The 26,203-nt window shown below is 40.7% G+C and overlaps 1 protein-coding gene across 3 annotated transcripts in view; it reads left to right on the top strand.

The window, feature by feature from the left end:
- Positions 1-26,203, top strand: part of RASAL1 (RAS protein activator like 1) — a 67,108-nt gene that overhangs the window by 26,943 nt on the left and 13,962 nt on the right. For all 3 annotated transcript variants that reach the window (XM_018561735.1, XM_018561736.1, XM_018561734.1), the window contains exons 3-8: positions 8,600-8,713; positions 10,889-10,950; positions 11,748-11,877; positions 20,421-20,502; positions 25,505-25,651; positions 25,832-25,923. In XM_018561735.1, coding sequence (XP_018417237.1) covers positions 8,600-8,713; positions 10,889-10,950; positions 11,748-11,877; positions 20,421-20,502; positions 25,505-25,651; positions 25,832-25,923 — 627 coding nt within the window. The remainder of the gene's footprint in view (positions 1-8,599; positions 8,714-10,888; positions 10,951-11,747; positions 11,878-20,420; positions 20,503-25,504; positions 25,652-25,831; positions 25,924-26,203) is intronic.

Here is a 26,203-nt window from a genome sequence, read left to right as displayed (position 1 = left end):
TCACTTCCGCCTTTAGCTGTCATTTCTCTGACTGAGAGCCAGAGAAGAAGCCGATGAAGCAGATCTTTGCTTCATCAGCTTCTTTGGGGGTCCCTAGGTGACATTAGGGATCTAGGGGACCCCTAATGTCTCCATAAGGAGGGCCTGTCTTTTTTTCTAGCTATTACCTTAGGGGGATTTTTAGCCCCCTATGTTATAGCAGTCAAGTTAAGTGTTAAACAAAAACAAAAAAGTTTAAAATAAAAAAAGTAAAAAAAATAAAATAATTAAAGTCATATAAAAAAAGAAAAAAAAAACACCAAAAAAAGTTTATGTCCCCGCACGCACGCACACACGCACGCACGCACTTATAAACGTATATATGAGTCGGGTGCGTCTACGTGTGACAACAACGATTACGCTGCACATGTTACATATCGCCACAAGCGTCGCAGTAAGAGCAATAATTCTAGGGTCATCAATCACTGATGACACTAAACTGATGAGCGGTAAAAGCTTTTCAAGTATCGTCTATGGCCAATTTTGGGTATAGTATTTTTTGCGATTTTGCGGGCGCACGCAATTTTAAAGCTTGGCATGTTTGGTGTCTATTTATCTGACGTGACCCCGTCTTTTATATTTTCCCCAAAAAAATGGGCCCTGAATACTGAAAAATGGACTGGCCAGGAAGGGGGTTTAACACCCTGGCCAGCAAGTGGTTAATGCAACTGAATGGGTCTGAACAAGAAATATGGGAGCCATCTGATTGGCTAGAAAATTCACATGCCGCAACGAAAATGCGTGTTCAGTATATTCATATAATACTAGAGCTGAGGCTACCAGACCCGAATGACATTCAGGATCTGAATGCAATTCGGAAATTCGGATCCTGAATGCCATTCGGGTCTGGGAGCCTCAGTTTTAGTAATATATGTATATGGCTCCCAGACCCGAATGGCATTCGGTAGCTCCCGAATGCAATTCGAATATTCAGAACCCGAATGCTATTCGGGTCTGGGAGCCATATACATATATTACTAAAGCTGAGGCTCCCAGACCCAAATGGCAATCGGGAGCTCCCAAATGCAATTTTAAAATTCGGATTCCAAATGGCATTCGGGTCTAGGAGATTCAGCTTTAGCATTAATATCTATATATGTTTTTTTGTTTTACTTGCAAAGAGTATTCGTAAATTCATCTGAAACTACCGAAATTCGGATTTCGTCCAAATCTGAAACCCGAAGCGAATTGAATTTTTAATCCGAATCCCGTATTCCGAAATAACAAACTATCCAAAATGAACCAATTTTTTTCCACAGGTTACATGTCTAATAACTTTGTTTTTTTCCTCCTTAGACCAAAACGAGCAGTTAACCCGTGCAGTTTCGGGGGTAGCCCCACTGCAAGGGTTAATAAAAGTTTTGCCTGGAGTTCTTCTTGAATCAGTTCTGACACAGATGCATATGTGGTTTCATACAAATCATGGTAGTTATTGCCGTTATAAGCTATACACCATGATATTTGATTACTTGTGGAAGTCTTGTATTTGGACATCAAAGTAAAACTTGCCTAATGAACATTTCATAAATGTCCTTTCGGAAAGCTGGCATAAGAGACAGTACAGCAGTACTAATTGGGCCCCAGATACGAAAGGCTTTCATAGTACTGCTATATTAAAGCATTTTCTGCAACTGTTAAGTGAAATGAAGCCGAGAGATGTCAATAGCATTTATCTAAGCAGGGTCACCTTGCTATGTTAATGTGGCAGTTATTGCTTTTATAATGTACATGCACATACTTCTTCGTTAAGTAGTCTACTATATTAAGAGAGCAGCTGAACTGAACTATTACTCATGGTTGCTATACATACTGCGTAGATTTAGGAATGCCTAAGTGTTCTGCAGTATAGGCCATGTGCCGAAAGCAGTTCATTTAATGTGTCAATTCCCCACTGCCAGTATGAAATCTTGCCCACTGTGTATGAGTATTACAGCTTACACCTGCCCTCCCCATTCCCTGACCTGGATATATAATGCTTATGCCTTAGGCCTTACAAAGGTGTTTTCTCTTTTGTGTTTCTCAAGTAGGGGGAAATGTAAAAGGCACCCCTCCTCCTCTACCGAAGTGTGAGTTTCTCAGCATCCCTTCATCTTGTTTCCATGGAGACAGGATAGAGTTCTAGCTCTCCCTATGCCTGTTACTAAGCTTGGAGTAAAGCCTGGTTATACCCATGGGATGCATTGCACCCCTGATATATCTGTACATCAAAGGAACTAGAAATGTTTGAATACTACTTAACCCATGCATGTTACATACTTTGAATAAAGGAACTGGAAATATATTAGGAATGTTGCTGCCCAGAGTGAATGATTATCTGATATAATAGTATTTCATAATGATAACTGTATGGTAAACAGGAATGATTAGGTTGTTTGTAAGATGAAGTAGAAGTGCATAAAAATCAGATAATAATAAATCTGTGATTTTGTGTTGAACAATTGGGCTAGATTGCTTTACACAAAATACATTCATTCATGAGACGTCACCGGAAAATTTTGATTTGTAGAGTTGCAAAATTTTCGCAGCTCCTCAATATTTATTCTTCCTGTTTTATTCATCGTAAGATAATAATAATAATGTAAATGAACACTGATACATAAGGCATGCACATTTTCTGCACCTGGAAGCAGCATACAGTATGTATGTTATCTAGCACCCTTGCATCAATTTTATAAACCTATAATTTTTTTTCAATTTACTTACTTGTCCTCTTCGGCTTATATAAAGCTGTGATTTTGCTGTCTTGCCTAGAGATGGAAAAGGCTGGAAAAAAACCAAAGCGTTTTTTGTTTCTTTCCGGAAAAATTGAAATAAAAAAGGAGTGTGCAATCTGTTCTTTTACAATGATAAATAATATATCTTTGACATGGTATTCAAACTATATAACATGAAGACCTTAATGAAAGATTTCTGAGACTTTATGTAGAGTCTTAAATAATTGCACATTGTCAAGGCAAGCAAATCCTGGAATACAATTCAAGTAACACTGTACTTCTCAATGCACTTCTTAAACTCAAAAAGAAATATGCATTTCTGCCACTAGGGGCGCTGCAGAGGAAAGGCTTCAGTTTGGTGGCAAGGTCTCTGCACAACCCAACCTCTGACACCTCTTGCATCTCGCTTACTGCAGATTCCTGCGTCTTCTGCTGCATGTGAAAGAATCTGGTCTATGTTTGGTAATGTTGTTACCAAATCAAGAAACAAACTGACCTGTGAAAGGGTAGGAAAGCTTGTTTCTATCCGTGCAAACTTTAGGAAGTCCATGAGAAAAATGACAGGGCGGGTGCAATAGCCAGCTTGCTATTGGCTATTGCAAATTGAAATAGCCAATAGCAATCTAGCTATTTATATTTATATGGCGATGCAATAACACCCTCCTTGCTGCTTCTCAAGCACAAAAAGTCTGATAATGAAAGAAAGGAAGAGAGGGAGTTAAACAGCACATGATTCTTGATTTACACGCCTGTTCACTTTCTATTGATTGTCTACAGAGGTGTATGTGAGAGATTTATCAAAACTGGAGCAGACAAAATCTGGAGCAGATTTGCACTGCAGCCTATCAGCTTCTCTGTCTCATTTACAAATCTTACCTGAGCAAACTGAAGAGAGATGCTGATTGGTTGCCACAGGCAACTGCTCTACATTCTGTTTGCTCTAGTTTTGATAAATCCCCCTTATGTGTTTATTCTTCACATGCCCGCAGTTTCAAAAAGTCTGCAGATGCAGGGCTGCTGTGACAGGTAAAGCTCTGACACTTCTGGGTATTGTCGGAGCTTGCAGCTAGGTCCTGCCCTGGCCTGCTAAACTCTCTGTATTGATATCAATCTTTCCAGACCTCTGCTTCCCACTGACCAGAAAAGCAGCATTGTGCCAACACAACGCAATATGTAGTTTATAGCAACCAGGCATCTTTTTGTGGATTCCAAGAAACCTAAAGCTGATTGGTTCCTATGGGTTTCCATACTCTGCCAATCCTTGTTCCTATTTGTGCTGGGCAGTGAATAATCTTGCAAGTACATTGTACTAAATTTCATCTAAAGGAGAAACTGGATCATTTGGTTGCCATGGTTATGTTATTGCAGAGAAAGGAAGGCTGTAGGATGGTACCAAATACTAAAGTAAAAGCATAGATTATTCAGAAATAATACATATTTATGGAAATGTTTATAAGCCTTAATGTTTCCAACCCCAACTACTTAACACAACTGGATAATGGGTTTAGATAACATTGTTCAGAAAGATGAAGTTGGCGTGGGCTCACATAAGATTGAATGCATACATAAAAAATGGATGAGATTGTATGAAACATTGATTACATAAGTTGGAAACTCTTAATTACCTCTAAGCAGATTGTAGACCTGGTCACGTATCAACAATCAATGTCATTTGCTGTGTTCTAATTTGTAATTTTATTAATTTTTTTTTCTAATGTTTTTTTTTTTTTGTCTTGTACCTTTTAGTCTTTCCCTAGTAGATACATGACATAGACTGGTCACATGTTAAAGCGTTAGTTCACATTTAAAAAAAAATCTCTATGTAGTCCATAAACACCATCCTATAACACTAAACTAGTTATATTTTAAAAATGTGCATTTATATTCCCAGAGTACCTGCAGTCCATTTGCACAAAGAGTGAAGCTTAGCCAAAACCATCTGGCAGTTTGCAAAGCTTCCTTCTGGGTACGGACCAGCTGTTAGAATGAGCACCACCTAGGCGGGGTACATCACCAAGCACCATCATTCTCCCTTGTCTTGCACATGCGCAGTGCAATCTTCTGTCACCATGGATAAGCTCAGTAGCTGTGACCAGAGGACTCTCTCTCTCCTTATACAGTAGCCCCCACCCATTGTAAATAGCTAGGCCATCATTAAAAAATGCCTTGGACCTTGGCTTTTGGCTGTTTCACTTAGTCGAAGGTAATGTCACTAAAATGTCACTCTATTTATAATTGTTTTTACACAAGAATGTGTGAATCCTGGGTAAAAAATGTATTTTATAAGTAGACCTCTTAATGCAGGAGTGGGTGAACTCTGGCCCTCCAGCTGTGGTGCAACTACAAATCCCATGAGGCATTGAAAGTCTCTGACAGCCACACACACGACTCCCAGAGGCAAATGCATGATCTAGTCTTTCCCTAGTAGATACATGACATAGACTGGTCACATGTTAAAGCGTTAGTTCACATTTAAAAAAAAATCTCTATGTAGTCCATAAACACCATCCTATAACACTAAACTAGTTATATTTTAAAAATGTGCATTTATATTCCCAGAGTACCTGCAGTCCATTTGCACAAAGAGTGAAGCTTAGCCAAAACCATCTGGCAGTTTGCAAAGCTTCCTTCTGGGTACGGACCAGCTGTTAGAATGAGCACCACCTAGGCGGGGTACATCACCAAGCACCATCATTCTCCCTTGTCTTGCACATGCGCAGTGCAATCTTCTGTCACCATGGATAAGCTCAGTAGCTGTGACCAGAGGACTCTCTCTCTCCTTATACAGTAGCCCCCACCCATTGTAAATAGCTAGGCCATCATTAAAAAATGCCTTGGACCTTGGCTTTTGGCTGTTTCACTTAGTCGAAGGTAATGTCACTAAAATGTCACTCTATTTATAATTGTTTTTACACAAGAATGTGTGAATCCTGGGTAAAAAATGTATTTTATAAGTAGACCTCTTAATGCAGGAGTGGGTGAACTCTGGCCCTCCAGCTGTGGTGCAACTACAAATCCCATGAGGCATTGAAAGTCTCTGACAGCCACACACACGACTCCCAGAGGCAAATGCATGATCGGATTTGTAGTTTCACCACAGCTGGAGTTTGCCTACCCCTGCCTTAATGTGTTTTTGGGATCCTAGGAAGGATGAGAAACCACATTTTTTTATTTTTTAACTTTGCTGAGGGGTATAGTATTGGGAGGTTGGGGGCAGGTTACAGTATACAGTTAATTGACTGATTAACACTTGAACCAACCACTAATGCCAGCCTCTAAAGTGAGTGTAAAATGTAGTAAATACCGCGCTGTTATTTATCTATGCGCTCCTTTAGTGTCACCTACAATTCTAACTCCTCCCCTCCTCTTCCTCTTTCTGTAGGGGTCCCCCAAGGCTCTGTCCTTGGACACCTTCTCTTCTCTATCTACACCTCCTCCCTTGGTCAACTAATAACCTCACATGGCTTCCAATACCATCTCTATGCCGATGACACTCAACTTTATCTTTCCACTCCACAACTCTCCCCCTCTGTGTCCTCTCGTGTCACTAATCTACTAACTGACATATCAGTCTGGATGTCACAACATCTCTTAAAGCTCAATCTTTCAAAAACTGAGCTCTTGATATTTCCTCCTACCCGTGCACTCACTACAAAGTCCCATGAGGTATTGCAAGACTGACAGTTGCAGGCAGGACTCCCTGAGGCAGAAGCATGTTGGGATTTGTAGTTACAGCACAGCTGCGGGCCGAAGTTGCCCAACCCTGGCCTACATTTTTACATTTTCAGAAGGAGAAGTCAGTTTGCAGCAACCTATAGTAATCAGACTTCAGCAAGTGATCAATTCTGATTAGCTATGGTCTACAGCACATATCATCCTAATACACATGCCTACTAGGCAATAGGGCCTTCTCATGCTTCATGTCCTTTTACTTCCTATAGAGTAAGGAAAGCTGTCAAACATAGGTTACCTTTTTATATTTTTTATACTGGGAGTCCTATTTTACAATGCACTGGGACCTTACATTATGTGATCCCAAGTAAAGTGGCCATTTAGTGGACTGACCCTTGGAACTCTGAAAAGTAAAGCTAGAAGGCTAAATACCTGATGAAGCCTGGTAAATGCATGTGCTAAACTTCAGCCAGCATTTCCATTAAGATCTGTATTCAGCATCCCAAGGCATAAAGAAAGTTGCTTGAAGCTTTCTAAATGCTTTTTAAATGTTTACTTGATGTAATTCTCTTCCAACTAGCAAGTACAAACTAAGATTAACAAATACCTGCTGTACAGGGCGTAAAAGGTAACATAAAGTATTTGTAGTGATTTGGGAGGAATACAATATTTCTTCTCACAGCACTGGGACTGATCATGTAATTGTATTAGGCAATTTCTTGCACTTGGCAATTTCCTGAAAGTGCACTGGAATGGCCTATCTCATGGCTACAGAACAAAAGTAGGTAAAGTTTTGTAACAAATTTTGGTACAAACTGCATATAAGTGATCTTGAAATGATTGATTTTATTAATCAACAAAACTGGAAACTGCACAGCATAAGTGTTGGAAAAGGCATGAAGAGAAAACAGAAGCAGTATGCAGTTAAATAAATGGTATCCAAGCTGTAAACCAATTTCCATGTTTGGAGTCAAGAATGTATTTTTCCCCCTTTGAAACAGATATTATGCCAGAAATATATCCAGGGGTTTTCTTCACCTTCTTCTGGACCTACAGAGCAATGATTATAAATCAGGCTTTTGGGACCCCCGCACATTGGTTAATTAGTCTAAATAACTACCATGTACCCTGGAGGCTCCCCAAAGACTAAACTAGGATTAGGGACTTATTTCAAATGTTTTCTAAACATTTATCATTATCATAGCGTTGCACTAAACTCATGGAATCAATGTGTTTAGTGGGCGCTAAATGCTAGGTGTGCTGTTTTGTTGCCATTCATTTGAATGGCGTGCCAACAGATGTGCATTGCAGCGCAATACAAGCTACCACAATACAGTGTGTTGTGGTGTGATGAAAAAAGTAGAGCATACACTACTTCTTTTACCACAACGCACAATATTGCGGTACAATGCGCTGCACTGAAATGCACAGCTGTCGGGAGATGCATTGGAGAGCCATTTCACCACTTCGTGCTGGAGTGCGCTGTATGATCACATGTACTAATTGAGCAGATCCCATGCATTTAGAACAAAGCTATGATGTGAAATTCTGCTAACCTGTTGGCTTTAGTAAGTTTTAATCAATTACCTAGAACAAGTATGCAGATCAGGAAAGTATGAGGAAAGATGGATGTGGTACTCAGACCTCATCAGACTCCTGGGAGACACCCTGTGGGCTCTCCCAGATCTTCCGTATCCTCTGCACCACCCTGCTTTACGATTGCTGACTTTGGCATGACTGTTGTAGCCCAGGTCCTAAAAGATAGGGGCTTCTCTAATCTGATATTTTACGCTTCCTAAAATCACAAAATCCACATCCCGTAAGGTCTACCATCACACTTGGAAAGCATACATCAAGAAAATTTAATCTCAGGAAAAATGGCATGGAATGCATCCTGGAATTTCTCCAATCTGGTCTGGATTAACATTTAGCCCTGAGACCAGGAGTCCAGAACCCCCTGTTGTTACTGCACAATCTGCACAGGCGATATGTCCACTCTACTTCATCTTCAAAAAGGTTACTTTTTAATAAAAGCTGTCCTATGTTAGTGTCCACTGCTGTCCATTCTATTATTTTCTATTTAGACCCCTCAATATTATATTGCTATCAAAATAATTAAAAGAGAATGGGCTAATGATGTAGGTGTCACATCTTTCTGCTCTGTTCCCTTATAGCACGGCCACAGTCTGGAAGGATCTGAACCCATTTTGGGGGGAAGAGTTCACCTTACACCTGCCACTTGGCTTCCACACACTATCATTCTATGTGATGGATGAAGATACAATTGGGTGAGATGACTTGCTTTTTTTTCTGAAAAACTCTGTGTGTGTGGTGTCCTATCAGCTTTCAACTTTCGTTCGAAAGATTTTTGGAACGGAAATCGAAAAATGTATGGGCAACTTAAAGTAGCATTAAGGTCTGGGCGTTTTTTACCTTAATGCATTCTCTACATTAGGGTAAAAACGGCCCAGCACCTTTTTTCTATCCCAGTCCCCTACACACTTACCTGTCAGCTGGGCTCGTCCCCATCGCTGGTCCTAAGAGATCCTCCGTTCCCCGAACTTGCGGGGGGAGGATACTGATGGCAGAGGAGCCATAGGCTCCTTCTGCCATCAATCAAAGAGGGAAGGGGCGGGGCCTGCCACAGGGCTGTGTGTGTCTATGGACGCACACAGCCACTGCGGAAAGGAGCGGGCACGAGCGTGCACGGGTGCCTCCATTGGAACGATGGTGGCACCCGTGCAGGGGGCGGGGGGAAGTGTGCTGCGGGGAGCCACTAGAAAACGAGGAATTAGGGACTTTTAAAGAATAAAATCAACAGCCTCCAGCAAAGGAGGGTCTCCTTAAAGGAGGAATTTAAAAAAAAAGTTAGGCTTTAATATCACTTTAAGAGATTGTCACTGGCTTCGGTTAACGCCCCAGTTAAATCTTTACACACCAAACGAATCATTTATTTCAACAAATTTTTTCTCATATGATTATAGGTGTGTATAATCTATTTTATGTATGCTATTTACCTGTAAAAACCTGCATTGTGTAAACACGAAAAGCCCTAAGACTGCTGCTGGGCGATGCCATCTTGGGTGTGATCTCAGCAGGCTCAGAGCTGTCACTCTGAAAGAAGGGAGAGAGCTGGGCTTGTGAATTGACTCTTCCTGGAATAGTCAAATTTTCTAGCCACATTCCAAGTAAATAAAAAAACATTTATGAAAAAGGAAAATCACTCCAAGTTAACATATAAAATACATTTGTAAACACTTTCTCTGCTTTTGCCTGCAATTTGTTAAGTTGGTGACAGGGTCTCAGTGATTAAATCAAGAAATATATAGTATTCTAGCAGCCAGTGATATAGTATGGCCCCTAACAGTCAACCAAATTAGTCTTTTTTTCCCCTACATTGTGTTGAACTATTGTTTTTGATGTGAAAGTCATGCTTACTGTTTTTCAACTGCTTTATACATTTATACAAGTTAATGTGAGTGTAGTGTAAACACATAGTAAATGTACCTTACATACAAGGCTTCTGTGTTATGAACATGTACACTAATCCTAAAAGTTCATCTCTGAAAGAATGTCATCTCTGATTGATGCTGTGAAGAGTACTAGAAGCATTCATGTGGCATTTGAAGATAGATGCGTGTAACACTGTTGTAAATGATAAGGTAGGTTACATGATGGCAAAAAGTACTATGTGTGCACACAGTCTGTCCAAACATTCGAAAACCCATAGCAAACAGGCTCCTAAAAAGTAATGATTCTAGGACAGACTTAAAATTTAAAGAACTGTATAAGCAACAAGGGCAGTTCCTTCTCTTACACCATGATGTATATGGATCAGTATTATTGCAAAGGTCCAAGACCTGTGATTCTCACCTCCATTCCTGTGATACAAACTAATTAAAACCATGACCTGATGGAAAAGGGGATACTTGAGGTTTTGGAGTGGAAAACCCTTGTCATAGACCTCCATTAAATGACACACTAAGTGTGTGACTTTTTCCTGGTATGGGTAAAAAAGGAGTAATAGAACTGCTGAAATTCTTACCTTTCCTGCAGACATTTTGTGCCAGGCTCCATTGAGTGCCAATTCCATGTCTGAAAAACATGGTTATGTGATTTATGCTGAGAGGGAAGATGGGCCAGTCTAAAAACCTTTAAGCAGAAATCGCATGACCAAGTGCTTAGGTCCTCGGACAAAGAGAGACAGGAGCAGCATTTTCTCCAAGGTAAATATTTCAGCTCCTTGTTTACTCATTCCAGCAACACTTATACCGTAGCTGTAATATTTGAGTATAGTTCTACCTTAATGTCTCCCTCATTGTCTGTCTGCTAAGGTTATAAAGCAGTCAACTGGATCCATGTTTGAGCTGCATAGACATACTGACTGGATCCAGGGCCACTGTGTATAGTGTTTACATGTTTTTAATGTGCGTGACAGTGACATTTTGATTTTTGTCTAACAGACATGATGACGTTATAGGCAAGATATTACTCACTAAGGAATACATTGCATCACAACCAAGAGGTAAATACTCCACTCAAGTGCCTGAAAATTGGGAAGTTGTTATATAAACACCAATGCATAGATAGGCCTTATTCAATAAACACTCCAAAGAGTAATGATGTGAAATCATAGAAACCAGTCAGATACCAGATAAAGGCGGTTTTGTATACTCAAACTAATTAAATTTGGCTTGTTATGTTATGTATTCTGCACATCACTTGTCACAGAATAAAGAGCATAGTGTACAATGGCACCAAAATGACCAGCTTGTCTTGGTGTTTATAGTTAGAGAATAGCAAAATAAAAAACGGTTGGCAGTTTAAACATCTCTTATATATCTGCCAACTAGTATGTGCCAGTGATGACTACATTACAGCTACAGCTTTACAAAGTACCCTATTAGTGTGTAAAGATTAATGCTTAAAGGGTCAGTCCACCCAAAAAATATATTTCCATTTTTGGTAGACATTGGGGAGTTAAACCACCTGACAATTTCTTATATATGTTGGGGACTCTTTTGATGAGCTCTCTGCTCTTATGATGGGATCCCACTGTCACATTATGATGGGATCCCACTGTCCTTGTTGGAATTTTAACCTTTGTTATATAACTGAGAGTGCAACAGAAGGTGCTGAAATACACAAAGATGAATGAGAACACCCAAAACTCCCAGGTGGACAGGAACCCAGTCAGGGTTCGCATCTAACACAGTCTTAGCCAATCAAGTTCCACCTGTAATTAAATAAATAAAGGTCACCTTTTGGGCGGGCTAATCTCTTTTTATGTATAGATAGTAATATATTCTGTGTGTTCTTTAGGTATTGACAGTTGGATTAACCTGAGCTGCGTAAATCCTGACGAGGAAGTCCAGGGAGAGATCTACCTTGAGTTACATATAATGCAAGATAAACACAAATGTAACCTACACTGCCATGTCCTAGAGGCCAGGTAAATGCTATCTTCAGCTCTGTCACGGTGATTAGCTGTAGATGTATTGTGGTGTAAAATAGAAGAATTTGGATAAAACAGCCAAGAAATATACTGTATAAGGGCAAAGATGAACTAGTTGTTGTGATCTGGGTCAGATTTCATTTGTGCTTCCCTAAGGGTATCTGTTATTACCCGGATAATCATAAGTGTTACTTTTGAAATAAGAATTGTTTGCAATGATTAGGATATCTCTGACCTCCCTAAGGGACTATAACAAGCACCTCTGGCAGTCACAGGCTCTCATTATTGTGCACAGATAATTTCCCACAAGTTGGGCAGGGCCTCATGCCTTATTCTTCTTTGGAGTAGGAAGGATCAAATTAGCTGTGTGCATGGTGCTACCATCATTGACCGAACAATAATATTTGAAGATTACATTTATTTTTTGGACTTCCTGGAAGTAGTATCTGAGTTCTGTCCCAATATGGCAGATGTGATGATGTTTATGTGTTGACATCCACTGTTCATACCTCCACACATGCACATTATGCGCTGCTAAATTCCCACACATGCTTAGTTATAATCTTAGTGTGACGACCTGGATGACATGTAAGTCACTGCTGTGTATGTGCAATGTTGCCAGCATTATGGTGGTGCAAAACCTGGACATACGCAGTAGCGACCTTACAGACCATTCCCGCTGCCATATATAAAAGCAATACTGCTCATGCGTTTAAAAATCACCAGTACTACTACTTTCCATGTTTCACTGTCCTCCCACTGCATCGTCCTGGCCTTTGGCATGGCATCTTCCTCCTCCTGCCATGCTCCACGAATCTCCCTGCTACTCCTTCCCTCCGGTCAGGTCCATTTGGAGGCAGTCTTTGTTTGTGAGTGCCAGCCAGAGCCACAAGGACCCATAGACAGTGGCAGGGGAGACCAGGGACCTGCGGGAGTCCTGAAAGTAAGAGGCTCTGACATAGCTTACAGTTGGAAATTGGCAATATGTGGGCCCTGTATACAGCTTTTTTGTAGAGGTCCACAGCGGTGTTGGTACTGCAGATCCAGGCTCTGTGTCAGGATGAATAGAAAGGAAAAAATGTATAAGCTAATTTTTGGAAGTATGAGAATATATATGAGAATGTAGCTAAGAGGTAAATCTACTAAAGAATTCACAGTAGGAGGAACATGGGTGGTCACCTCCTAACTCTCTGCCACTACACCAACACATACTTCAGTACTTGCGGCAACTTGCCATTTGCAGCCACTACACTCACATTCACTTCACCACTTGCTGCTACTACAACGACTAGCACTTCAGTAATCTCTGTCACTACTTCAACATGCACTTCAGCACTTGCTGCCACCACACTGATGCATACTCCAGCATTTGTTGCCACCGGCCATATTTATCCTGTTCAACAAATAGGCATTTTGATATATGATATATTAAATAAATAGGGCTAATCTACATGAGAAGGGAGATTAAGACAACATAATGACTTGTTGTTGGAAACCATAGCAGCAAAACCTCAGGAAAATGTAAGTAAAACATGCAAGCTCCAAGCAGGTAGAGCCAAAATTGTTAAGGCCCTAGTGCTGCAAGGCAGTAGTGGTAATAAATTAGGCACCAACTGTACTGCATAGTGCATCCCGGAGAAGAAGCCATAAAATGAGTAAAGGTTTGCACAGCCAGAGGTTTGACAAAGAAATGTTTACAAATACAATGAACATAACATTTAGATATTATTTCATAGTAGATAATTCCTTATAGGTACTAACCTCAGTAAGAAGTAATTTCACAAAATCAAAGGTGAAAAACCTGGACAATTAAAACTGTACATGTGGTGTATAGCCCCACCCAAGCTCATGGCAGCGGATGTGGTCCCCTGGGTGGCGCCGTGGGTTAACATTACAATCCTAGGGTCTGGCCCTTGGTGTATAGTGGGCAGAAATAAGTTGGGCGCCAGTCACTTTAGTCTTTTAACCTTTTATTGTCCAACTCAAATCTAGTAGAGAGGGTTAGGGGTGCAGTGTGACGGACCCCAGTACTCAGGATGAGTATGTCCGCCGCTGTATTCTTCCTTGCTCAGGAGATATTGCAACCCGCTGATCTTTAGCTTCCAGTTTCCCCAGTCACATACTCAAAAAGCACAAAAATAGGACAAGTTTTCTGAAGCAGCAGTAGACCCTTTAAGAGCAGCCTCTTGGTGGATATGTCTCATTTATCTTTTTTATTGAAGGTTTACAAAGTACAACAAAGATTAGTTACAATCAGAAACATAGGTTTTTGGATTAACAGAGCAGGAAGAAGAGAAAAAAAAGAAAAATCAATGGGTGTACATGGGTGACATACAGGACGAGATACTGTCACAACATAGATAAGTGGTCCCTAATAAGGCAATAAAGGTGGATCTACCGTATCTCTAATGAATCTGGTTCTTCGGCCCTTTCAGAGGAGTCAAAGCTATCTTGAACTCTGGGAAATGAATGTCACTTACAATGTCCAGACGAAAAGGTTTTAGCCAGTGTGATGTTTGTGGAATTCAGTAGGATCACTGGTCATTGGCTTTCCAATAAAATATAACATTTATTTCAGTGGTTCTCAACCTGTGTAACCTCAGGACCCACATTTGTTCTTGGTCATTAAGTCGCGACCCAAGTCTGCAATGTCTGCACTGCAATGGAATGCACCGCATTAGGGTACCACGCGTTCCGGTGCGAGTGTACGAACTGGTGGTGGGAAGTGGGTTTGGGGTACTGTTCAAATGGATACAAAGCGCCGGGCAGTATATTTTGAATGGATGCTTGGCAGAACAACTGACAGTGCTGCGCTAGGGGGAGGCAGAGGAGCCTCTCACCTAGAAAAGTGAAAGGCATGCGACGACCCACAGAACATGGGGTCGCGACCCACTTTTGGGGCACGACCCACCAGTTGAGAACCAAGGGTTTATATAACTCAAATGACTTCATTGCAGCAAAATAACATAACCAGTCTGTCTTCACTAATCCAAAGGAAAATTAAACAGTTTTTCTTCAACACAACAGAAAAAAACAGTCTCCCCGACCTCAGAGTGTTTGGGAGCAATAACTATTGAACAGTACCAAGCTTTTGAGTTATCTCCCCAGTCAATAGGCTTCCCAGCAGGATTATCAAGTTGCTCCAAACAAAAGCATAAAATGCAGCAGCCTGGCTACACCAACTCCTTACTACTTTTCCTTTCATCTGCTCTCTACAGCTTCCTGTCCTTTTTAACCACCCTTCCTCCAGCAGGTGATTTAACACATTATTTACTCTTTAAAGGGACCACAACCCAAACAGTGGGGAAATATAGTGTCCTTCCAGGATCCATCTCTCCTGTCCTGTACACTAGCTACTTTGAGATACATTTCAGCCCAGCTTCCTCCAGATATCCATTCCAGCAGAGAGCCTAAATCCTTGGGCCCCTGGCACCTGCTCCAGGATGATCCAAGTATAGATACTCTAAACACACATCCTGTCCAGGCAGAACCCAGAAGGAGAGGGAATTCTCTGGAAAGGAGACCCAAGTATTTACCATCTTCACAAAACATACTTCTGAACAAGAAGCTCGTGAAGTGGTTGAGTCAGTCAAACATTCATAACTCAGTGACTGACCTTCCCACTTGGCCTACTGAAGACTCCTTCACAGCCACAGTCGAAAGCAATCAACCCACTGAGTTTGGGGAGACCTATAGAGCCCCTGCATACAGCCAACAACAACACAGTCTAAATTTAGTTAGGGTCACAGCAGCCTAAGGTAGGGACCCTATAGGTGAAAAAAATGCAGAGATTACTTTTAGTGAAAACTGCATGTTAAAGCAACCAGATGGTCCAGCTGTGTAGGCAGCTGACGTATTATGGAAATCTAATTTTTTTCTGTAAAATTTAAGGTTGGTCCCACACTTCCCAACAAATGAAAATCATTTTTAAACCTATGATGTACTGACCAACCAATAGAGAGGCTTAGGGGGTGGAAGAGGGCAGGGAAATGCTCGTCTTTGTGAAAGAGGTTTTGCGTGTTGGTTTCAGCTGTCGGTTTCTCCAGATAACTTTGCCATACAATTTTTATTGATGGTAACATCTGCATATATTTTCATCTTAAGGTGCCCATACACTGCACGATTATCGTACGATAATCGTATGCGATCGGGTTTTCGTACGATAATCGAGTTAGTTAGTATGAATTTTCCATGTTTGACAAGTTTACTTTTAGACTTCCAATGATCAACTATTAATAACCAGTAACAACTAAAATCAGAATCAGAAACAAAACCTACCTTTCTTTGTCTGGCAATAGTGTAAAGGTGCCCATACACTGCACGATTCTCGTACGAGAATCGTGCAGTGTATGGGCACCTTTACACTATTGCCAGACAAAGAAAGGTAGGTTTTGTTTCTGATTCTGATTTTAGTTGTTACTGGTTATTAATAGTTGATCATTGGAAGTCTAAAAGTAAACTTGTCAAACATGGAAAATTCATACTAACTATAAAGGTGGTCATACACTCTACAACCATCGCAAGACTTTAGTCTTGCGATGGTTGTAAAGTGTATGGCCACCTTAAGGAATCTAAATGATTGCTATAGATGAACTTCACACGTGGCCACTGGCTGCCTCATTAAATAAGCCCACCTGTGTCCTTAAACTGTTGTCTAAAGGTGGCCATACACTCTACAACCATCGCAAGACTTTAGTCTTGCGATGGTTGTAAAGTGTATGGCCACCTTAAGGAATCTAAATGATTGCTATAGATGAACTTCACACGTGGCCACTGGCTGCCTCATTAAATAAGCCCACCTGTGTCCTTAAACTGTTGTCTAAAGGTGGCCATACACTCTACAACCATCGCAAGACTTTAGTCTTGCGATGGTTGTAAAGGGATTAAAAAAACGTACGATCTGCCTATCTTGGACAGGCAGATCGCACTCTCGATCATCGCAAGCCCGCCCCCCTGAGGGGCGGGCTTCCGATGACCGCAATGCTGAACGGGCAGTGTGCGCGTGCGCACACCGGCCCGTTCAGCATTTGTCTTCCGAGCACCGTTCTAACCAGCCAAGAATCGTACGATTCCCGGCTGGTTTTCGAACATGCTGGTTCGACGGAAGACGTGCGACCGTACAGTAGAAACGGTCGCACGTCTCCGTTCACACTGCTCGATTCTCGTACGATCGCGGGATTTCCCGCGATTCTCGTACGAGAATCGAGCAGTGTATGGGCACCTTAAGCCTGATTATTTGCCAGCATTGCGTCTGAATGCATGCTGTTTCTTAAGATAGCATTTGCACTTGAGAAATTGCAACTTCCATTTTCACACACCATCTTTTCTTTCTGCCTCAGCAGCTGTCAAAGACAACATATTTAAATGGCTCTTTTGTGTTTCTGCAAAAGGCAGTGCCAAAAATTTCAAGAGTTCTTCATAAATGTCAGCTCTTTGCCAGTAATCCTTATTTGCATATCCATGGGGTCAATGACTACTGCCAAAAACCAGTCTCACCCTTCCCAAGACATTAGTTTTGTTAGGGTGCCCTATTATTCTGCACTGTGAATACTTTGCTTATCCCCATAAAGGTCCTCCTTGTTGGTCTTTTCACAAATGTATGTGCTTGCGAAATACGACCTCGGATCTAGACATTTGATGACAACTTGCCAGCTCCGAGCGTGGAGCAGAAAAGACTGTAGTTTCCTAGCAACAGGTTTATGTTCTTAGCAACCCGAGAATCATTTGAAGTGTGGGGATAGCTGAAGCCAATGAAGGGCTGAGGAGTATGCAAAAGGCCTTTCACATGAAAAACAATAACTGTATGGAGGGTGGAAATAATGACTGGCACTCTGTGGCACAAAATAACAAAGTGGGTGTGTGTTGTGTTTAGTCATCTGGCACACAATTTCTAAACAACGCAGGGAGATGCAGTGCAATGCTCTGAATAGAACAATATTCTTTTACATGCATGGTCATAGATGATTGTGAAGGAGTTGGCACTATGACGAACACTGATTAAGAAGTTAAATTTACAGAACAATGTTTATGAACATGGAAGTGTGGCCCCTAGTGATCTGAAGTTAAGGTTTACTTTAAACCTGCAGCAGAAAAATACATCTAGAATCTGCTTGGTTGTTCAGAACAAAATCTCCCATTTCCTCCATTATTTATAAAAGGACCATATTGTGCATCCTTTTTCAGCACAGAACTGTAAGGAGTAGCTGCTCCTTGCACAGGACATACAGAATATGGACTTCGCCTAGAGTCAGGGATTAGCAGTTCAAATGTAAGCATAGAGATTAGGTTTTGGGTAGAGGTTACGTGTTTAGATTAAAGGGCAACTGAAACCAATTTTTTTAATTTTTTTGGATAGATTGGAGATAGATTAGAACAGGGATTTATTGCTGTCTGTGTCCCAGTTCGGGAGATTAATTCTCTCTATTTGTGCTGGTCACTGTTATCACCGAAAGTGAAAGAAAATCCAACATTCCGGACTGTCATCAGAACAGGAATTCAGTTTGTCTTATTGAGTACTTTAGATCCAATTTATTTCATATCTATATTAGTCTCCCACTTTGCAATTAATTGTCATCTGTCAAATCACATCACAAATCAGAAGTTTGGAGGAACTATTTGCACTTTATCTGTACAATAGTTTTTCGTTAATTTTATTTTATTAACGGTTTGACACAAAGGTTTGAGGATTTGTCACTTCTTTACCATTCACTTATGAGATAATTTTATTGTTAACATTTTTTTCACATTGTGTTGCATTGTATCCACGTAGAAGTTTATGCTCAGATTTATCAACACAAATGAGGTTTAGACACCTTGTTATCACTTGATTTATACATAGTTGTTTTTGATATTTTTTTCATTGGGACGTTATTCACTTATATGTATATACACATATATACACTTTGAGGAGGTAACTAGTCCCCCAGTTCGGTGGATATATATATATACCTCCAGAACAAGGCAATATATTAATTTATATTTTACACCTACTTTCTTACGGAATCCACCTTTAGCGCTGTGTTATCACTTGCACATCATATTTTACCAATTCATAGCAGCTTTAGGATTAGTATTTTAACTTTTTAGCCTTATCTTTCCAAGAGCGCAGATTATTTTATCTAAATCAGAACAGGAATAGATGGGAAATCTTCCAGTGGGAACATTAGTTCTAGTGACCCTGCTGACCACCAGGGATTTCTTACTTCCTGTTGTTGCAATCATTTGGGAAGTGAAGGGAAATCTACCCAATGCAAAACAAAAAGCTGACAGGGGTTATAACCCTCCCTTAACCTATCCAAAACCTAAAAAAAAAATTTTCTTCAGTTTTAAGCGTTAGGGGGTGCTTTATAGTTAAAGCAACTCTGTTGACCCCTTAAAAAAAGACTGTTTGAATCATCTTCTGCATTTAACACACTTCTAGGGATGTTGATGCTTGGCAGCCCACTGTTTCCTTCTGCCAGCCACTATATCATTATTGTGTCCTTTTGGGGCCAGTGGATAAAACCACAGCAGATAGTGGGTGCCCAGGCATTCAACACCCCCAGATGTTTGTCAACTGCAAAAGGATCTTGGGATGAAAGTTTTTTCAAACAGGTAAATATTAGTAAACAGGACAGGTAAATATTAATAGTCTTCTTTTGCAGAGACCCCTTTTTTAATTTTTGGAGAATACTAACTTAAAAGCGTATGTCATCGCGAAATAAAAAATACAATTTATGCAGTACATCCCTGCAATACATGTGCATTTCCTTGTTCAAGAGTTGCAGGGTTTGCATGTGTTCTTGCCTTCTACAGCTCTGTTACCAAAAGCTAACAGCACTGAGTACTAATGTCACACATCCATTCCAATGTCCACTCTTGCCATACGGTAATCTGTACCACATAATAAATGTGTCAGCAAGATGATACTTTCTGATTGTTTTACAGGTACAAGATTTAAAAAAAAATATGGTGACAAAAATAAAATAGGACCCAATTTCTAGCAAGAGGTATGCCGCTCTAGGGCTGTGTTTTTGGTAGATGACATTTTTATAGCTTGATAAAATTCTCTCCCACTTGACTTGCACTACCTACAATAAAATGAAAAGAACAAGAACAATGAATACAAGGGCATTGTTGACAAGAAATTTAAGTACCTCTTTTATTATGGTATACCTCACAGGAGACATTAGAAATCCACCCTGGTGGGGCATATTGCAGTCCTTTCCCCTGGCTCAGCAGAGAAAAAATAGCAGTTTAGAATGAGTGTTGGCTGATTAAATGGGGACAATGCTAACAACATTTAACATCATTGCCAAAGTTATATTTATCAACTTTAGCTGTTTTTATGTTTATTTCTGTTTTCTGAAAATAAGTACTTATCTTTTTCTTCTACAGCTTTCCTAAAACATATTTCTTATATATAGCAAACATTGGGAAATTAACTTCCTGGTAATAAAAGTTGTCAGACTGGTATGCCCAGCTGCTAGAGATTTCAGGTTAAGGCTGATTTGAAATATGACATTTCTTGTTGTGTAAGTTTTCATCATTTGCCTCTCCAGAGATTTAGCACCTCGGGACATCTCTGGAACATCAGACCCCTTTGTACGTATCTTCTGCAACAATCAGACTTTAGAGACCTCAGTAAGTATTACTTCTATTAAGGAGATATTTTGCCTACTGCCTATGTACACAATCACGTTTCTTCTCCTTGGCGCTGGGTTCTTGCAGTTTGTTGTGTAAATCAACTTTTATTGAAATACAAACTGTGTACTTGTGTTTACTAAACATTTGTAGTGATTAGGTTAATTTTAGGTTATGAACTCCATGAAAACATAAATATTACATACTGTGGTAAATGCTGAGGAAAAACTTTTAATTTAACCCAGTCATGTATTATTTAACAAATAATTGAATGTGTTACTACACAGAAATAGCATAAGTAACTCACATTTAATCCTGTGTACTGTAGCACTCAGACTTGGGAGCGGGAAATGCAGCACTGTAAACCAGTTGGGCTCTAGTGATTTGTAAATTTTGTCAATCTGCCTCTGGGGGAATACTAACAGTGATTACCTCACTGTGCTGCTTATTTTTTTATTGGCTCATGACAGGCTGTGGTAGGTCCTAGAAAAGACCATATTGCCTAAAGCACATGTAAACCCTCTTTGAATTCTATGGTTTTAAGTATCAGGACATAATAAAAATCATCTGGTCCTGGGCAGGTCTTAAAAATAGATAATACAACCTCAGATGAACACATGACATATTACACCGTGTCATTATTTATTTTACAAACATAAAGCACAAATGGAGAATCCATGTGTGAAAAACTATGTACACCTTATGATTCAGTAGCCTGTAGAACCACAGGCAGCAATAACTTCAAGTAATCATATTCTGTATGACTTTATCACCTCACATTGTTGTGGAAGAACTTTGGCCCCCCAGTTCTTTACAAGGTTGCTTCAGTTCATTAAGGTTTGTGGGCATTTGTTCATGCACACGTCCCGCCACAGCTTTCCAATTGAGTTGAGGTTGGGACTTTGACTGGGCCATTGCAATATCTTGATTCTTTTATTTTTCAGTCATTCTGTTTTAGATTTGCTGGTGTGTTTGGGATCATTGTCCTGTTGCTTGACCCAATTTCTGCCAAGCTTTAGCTGTCGGACAGATGGCCTCACATTTGACTCTAGAATACTTTTGTTTACAGGGGAGTTCATGGTCGACTCAAAGACCACAATGTGCCCAGGTCCTGTGGTTGCAAAACAAGCCCAAATCATCACCCCTCCACCACCGTGCTTCACAGTTGGTATGAGGTGTTTGTGTTGATAAGCTGTGTTTGGTTTTTACCAAACGCTGTGCTGTGTATTATGGCCAAACATCTCATCTTTGGTCCCATCTTTGCAAAGGGCATTGTTCTAGAAGTCCTGTGGTTTGTTCAAATGCAACTTTGCAAACCTAAACTGTGCTGCCTTGTTCTTTTTAAAGAGACGAGGCTTTCTCCTGGCAATCCTTCCAAACAAACCAAACCACACCATGCTTGTTCAGTCTTTTTCTAAATGTACGGTCATGAACTTTAACATTTAACATGTTAACTGAGGCCTGTAGAGTCTGAGATATGATTCTTGGATTTTTTGCATTTTCCCTGAGCATTGCACCTTGGGGTGAATTTGCTGGGACTTCCACTCCTGGGAAGAGGATTTTGTTTGGAAATGGTCTTATAACCCTTCCCAGACTGATGGGCAGCAACAATTGCTTCTCTAAGATCATTGCTGATGTCTTTGCTCCTTGGCATTGTGTTAACACACATTTGATAGCTCCAGACCAGAAAACTGCTAAAACATCGGCTTTTTTAGAGGCGGTGACACTTGCTGATGATCAATTATTCAAGGGTATTTGATTAGCAGCACCAAGCTGCTACTTAGCCTCCTAATTCATATAGAAGCAGTAAGGGTGTACTTAGTGTTTCACACATTACTTCTCCATTTTGGCTTTATGCTTGTAAAATAAATAATGACACGGTGTAACATGTCATGTGCTGTTGTTCATCTGAGGTTGTATTTGCTAAGGACCAGATGATTTTAATTATATCATAAATCAAAAAAACATAGACATTAGGGATGCACTGATACCGGTGCCGGTGCCGATATGGGCATTTTCACAAGTACTCGTATTCTAAAATATTTGTATACGAAACGCTGATACCGACGCTTTATATAGTTGCCTGAGGTCCTGTGCTTTCTGGGGACATTGGAATCCTTCCTGTGAACTGCGGCACTGGCCGCATATCTCCTCCTCCTCCTTCCTGGGGAACCACGCCGCCCACACCCACTCGTGAGACCCTGGGCAACCCTGGTGAGACCCCACACAGCCTCCTGAGACCCCACACATCTCTGGGGAGACCCCACACAGCCACCTGGGACCCCGCACAGCCTCCTGAGACCCTGCACAACCCTGGTAGGACCCCTCACAGCCCGGGTGAGACCACACACAACCCCCTTGGGACCCCGCAGAGCCCCCCTGAGACCCCGCACAGCCCTCCTGACATCCTCTATAGTCCACCTGAGACCCTTCACAACCCTCCTGAGATGCTCCACTGGAGACATCAGGCTGGCACCCGGGAGCAGCACAGAGTATGTAGCTTCATATTATTCTGCATTACTGTATCACATATTGCTGGGATTTGTAGTCCTCTATAGCCGGTTGCCATTTGGCATTGCTGTATAATGTATTGCTGGGTTTTGTAGTCCTCTATAGCTGATGGTATTATTCTGCATTGCTGAATAATGTATTGCTGGGATTTGTAATCCTCTACACCCGGTGCCATTCTGTATTGCTGTATAATGTATTGTTGGGATTTGTAGTCCCTCCATAGCTTGGAGTCAGTGGCAGAACTACTAGGATCGCAGCATTTGCAGCTGCGACCAGGCCCCGACACCTCACCACTGTCTTAAAATCATTAGTCTGTATTGCTTTAGAAAAACTGTCACATGACACTAAAAAAAGGCATCAGTAATTGGTATCGGCGAGTACTTGAGGAAAAGTAACGATACTTGTACTCGGCCTGAAAAAAATTGTATTGGTGCATCCCTAATAGAATTCATAGAGGGTGTACCTTTTTTTTCACTCGACTGTGTGTGTATATACTGTGTGTACATAAATATATATATTTTAGGGATGCACCGATACCGGTTTTTCGGTATTGAGTACGAGTACCGATATTTTGTTTTCAGTATTTGCTGATACCGAGTACCAGTGCATTGTGCCCTGCTTATAAGGAAGTTGGGCGGCCGATCATGCCCTGTCGCCCAGCTTCCTGATTGCTTTTGAAGCCGGTGTTCTAGCGAAAGAGCACCGGCTTCAGAGGCTGCCTGGCTTCCTGACCAATCGAGAAGCCAGGTGGCGAGTCATGAGGAGCTGTCCAGCTTCCTGATTGGTAAGGAAGCCAGGCTGCCAAGTATCAAGAGAAGCTATGGCGGCATGTCTTGACCCACTTCCTGATTGGCTAGGAGATCTCTCTCTGACCTTAAAGGAGAACTATGACATGAGTGATTTCCACTCACGTCATAGTTCTAAGCCGACCTGTGACAATGAGATTGTCACAGGTCGGCTCAGTAGATCGGGAGGTGAGGGAAAACATACCGGGTTCCCTCACCTCTCGATCCTGTCACGGTGGTATTGGAGGTAAGTATTGCAGCCTTTTGGCGAGATACTAGTATCGGTATCGGTGCATCCCTAATAAATATACATATACATATATAAATATATATATACACACCTTTGTAGTCTTTAGTTGTAGCGGCTGCATTAGTTTTCAGAAAGCTTATTACCCTGTATTTTTAGCTGGTAATCCTGTGATGTCATGGATGTCACACAAACTGGACCAGAAAATATGTCTGTCTTCGTCCATCTCCATTACATGGTACATGGCAAATGTAGATTATACAATAAAAGGAACATTGTTTTTGCTGTCTTTTCAGCTTACAGAAAGTGACAAGGGCACTGCATTTCTGGCAAGATCAACATGTATTTACTGTACTTGCTGAAAATGTTCTTGGCCTAAAACAGGAAAATCAATGCATCCACCACATCTACGGACCTGTATTCTGCAGTATATAAATCTTTTGTTTTTGGGGTTAGATATGCTTTAACTCCAGGGAGGTCACAAACCCTGTTATGCCATCTAGAAGTAGTAACTGAATTATAAGAATGGCTGAACAGAGTTACACATTTTACTTTGTTATTTTATTGAAATTATGTTTTATAGTTCTCTTCATGAAATTAAAATCATAATTAAAGTTGCTTTATAGTTAAGTTTATATGGACCTGTTTAATAAAGGCATGGAGTATTCTGCAAAGTGCAGTAAAGTTTATTGGCCTGTGTACATGGGCTTTTGTTCATGTCAGAACCAATTTCCTCCTCATATAAATCAATAGAAATGCAAAAGCAACTTAGAAGAGGATCAAACACATCACATGTACAGTTACCTTTACAAGAACTAAGAATGATCTCAGGTGACCTCAAATACAAACTGGATGAACCTGAAAGCATATTGCATTTGCACATCTAAACATGCCCTAAATATGCTCGCTTGCAATGGGTTGCCATTTGAATATCACCAGTACTTTTTGTCCTGTCTTACATTCTTATACGGTCCTTCATCATGTGGGACAATGCAAGTTTAATGGGTGACAAGAAGTCAGTAATCCCAATAATGAACGTGGTTACTTTGTTTTGACTATCTGTTCAAAGCTACTCATTGGTTATATATTGGCTAAATTCCAGCGGACCTAGCCACATGAACCAATCATTTAAAGTCTAGATGTTTGATAATCTTGACCTTCTCCGAAAATGATCGCCATTTGGTAATCATTTGATATATTCCTATATATAATAATCATGAGACCGCATCTACTGGTCCTGATATAGGACATGCACTTGTTGCTGAGCACATACTTATTAACAATAAGGAGCATTTTCAACCCATGTATGAGGGATTTTTATCAAGTGCCCATATTTTGTCAGTGTTTATAATGGCTGCCTAGACTGTGTGTCTGAGTTAAGGTCTTAAAGTGCTTGCTGCACATGTACAGCATCTGCTGTGATTCAGTTATGCTATGCTACTAAGCACTTTGTTGCCAGGTAATTAAAAGAACACGCTTTCCCCGCTGGAATGATGTCCTAGAGTTTGATCTACGAGGAATAGAAGAACTAGATCCTGGGGATCAAGTGATCAGCATTGAAGTTTGGGACTGGGATATGGTTGGAAAAAATGATTTTCTTGGACGTGTAAGTGTCTGTCCTCCTTATTCCCTTTTTATCCTTCCGTACTTTGTCTCTGTTTCTTACTGTTTTGTTAGAATTATTTACCTATTGCATGAATTATCTTCCTTTCTTCTGTGGTGACCCCACATACTGTATGTTTGAACAGTGTCTTCCATCACTCACCCTGTCAACAACCCCCTCCAGGTGTGCTTTCCCTTGGAGCCCCTTCACAGAAATCCTGCGGTGACTGGCTGGTTTCGTCTCCTGCCTTTTGGAAACACGGATGAGGAGAATGGGTAGAATAATGCACGTTGTTTGATATTATCATACCATAACATTGTTTCCAAAAGGAGAGCAGTGGGACAGTGAACCTGTCCCTTCATTATCAATCTAGATTTCTCATCACTTCAACATGTCCATAATGTGCACAGCAGCAGGGGTCATCTTGTTTGTTGTACCAACTTAATTCCACAATGAAGTAATTAGTACAGTAAAAAATGAATTATATAGAATATGTTCTTAACCAAAACTGACGGTAACAAAAATAAAAATTATTATGATTAAGTTGTGCCTTTA

The sequence above is a fragment of the Nanorana parkeri genome, unplaced genomic scaffold (assembly GCF_000935625.1).
Source record: "Nanorana parkeri isolate BGI_ZX_2015 unplaced genomic scaffold, ASM93562v1 scaffold540, whole genome shotgun sequence".
NCBI lineage: Eukaryota > Metazoa > Chordata > Amphibia > Anura > Dicroglossidae > Nanorana > Nanorana parkeri.
The sequence above is the reverse complement of the archived record's forward strand: the minus strand, read 5'-3'. Positions and strand labels throughout refer to the sequence as shown.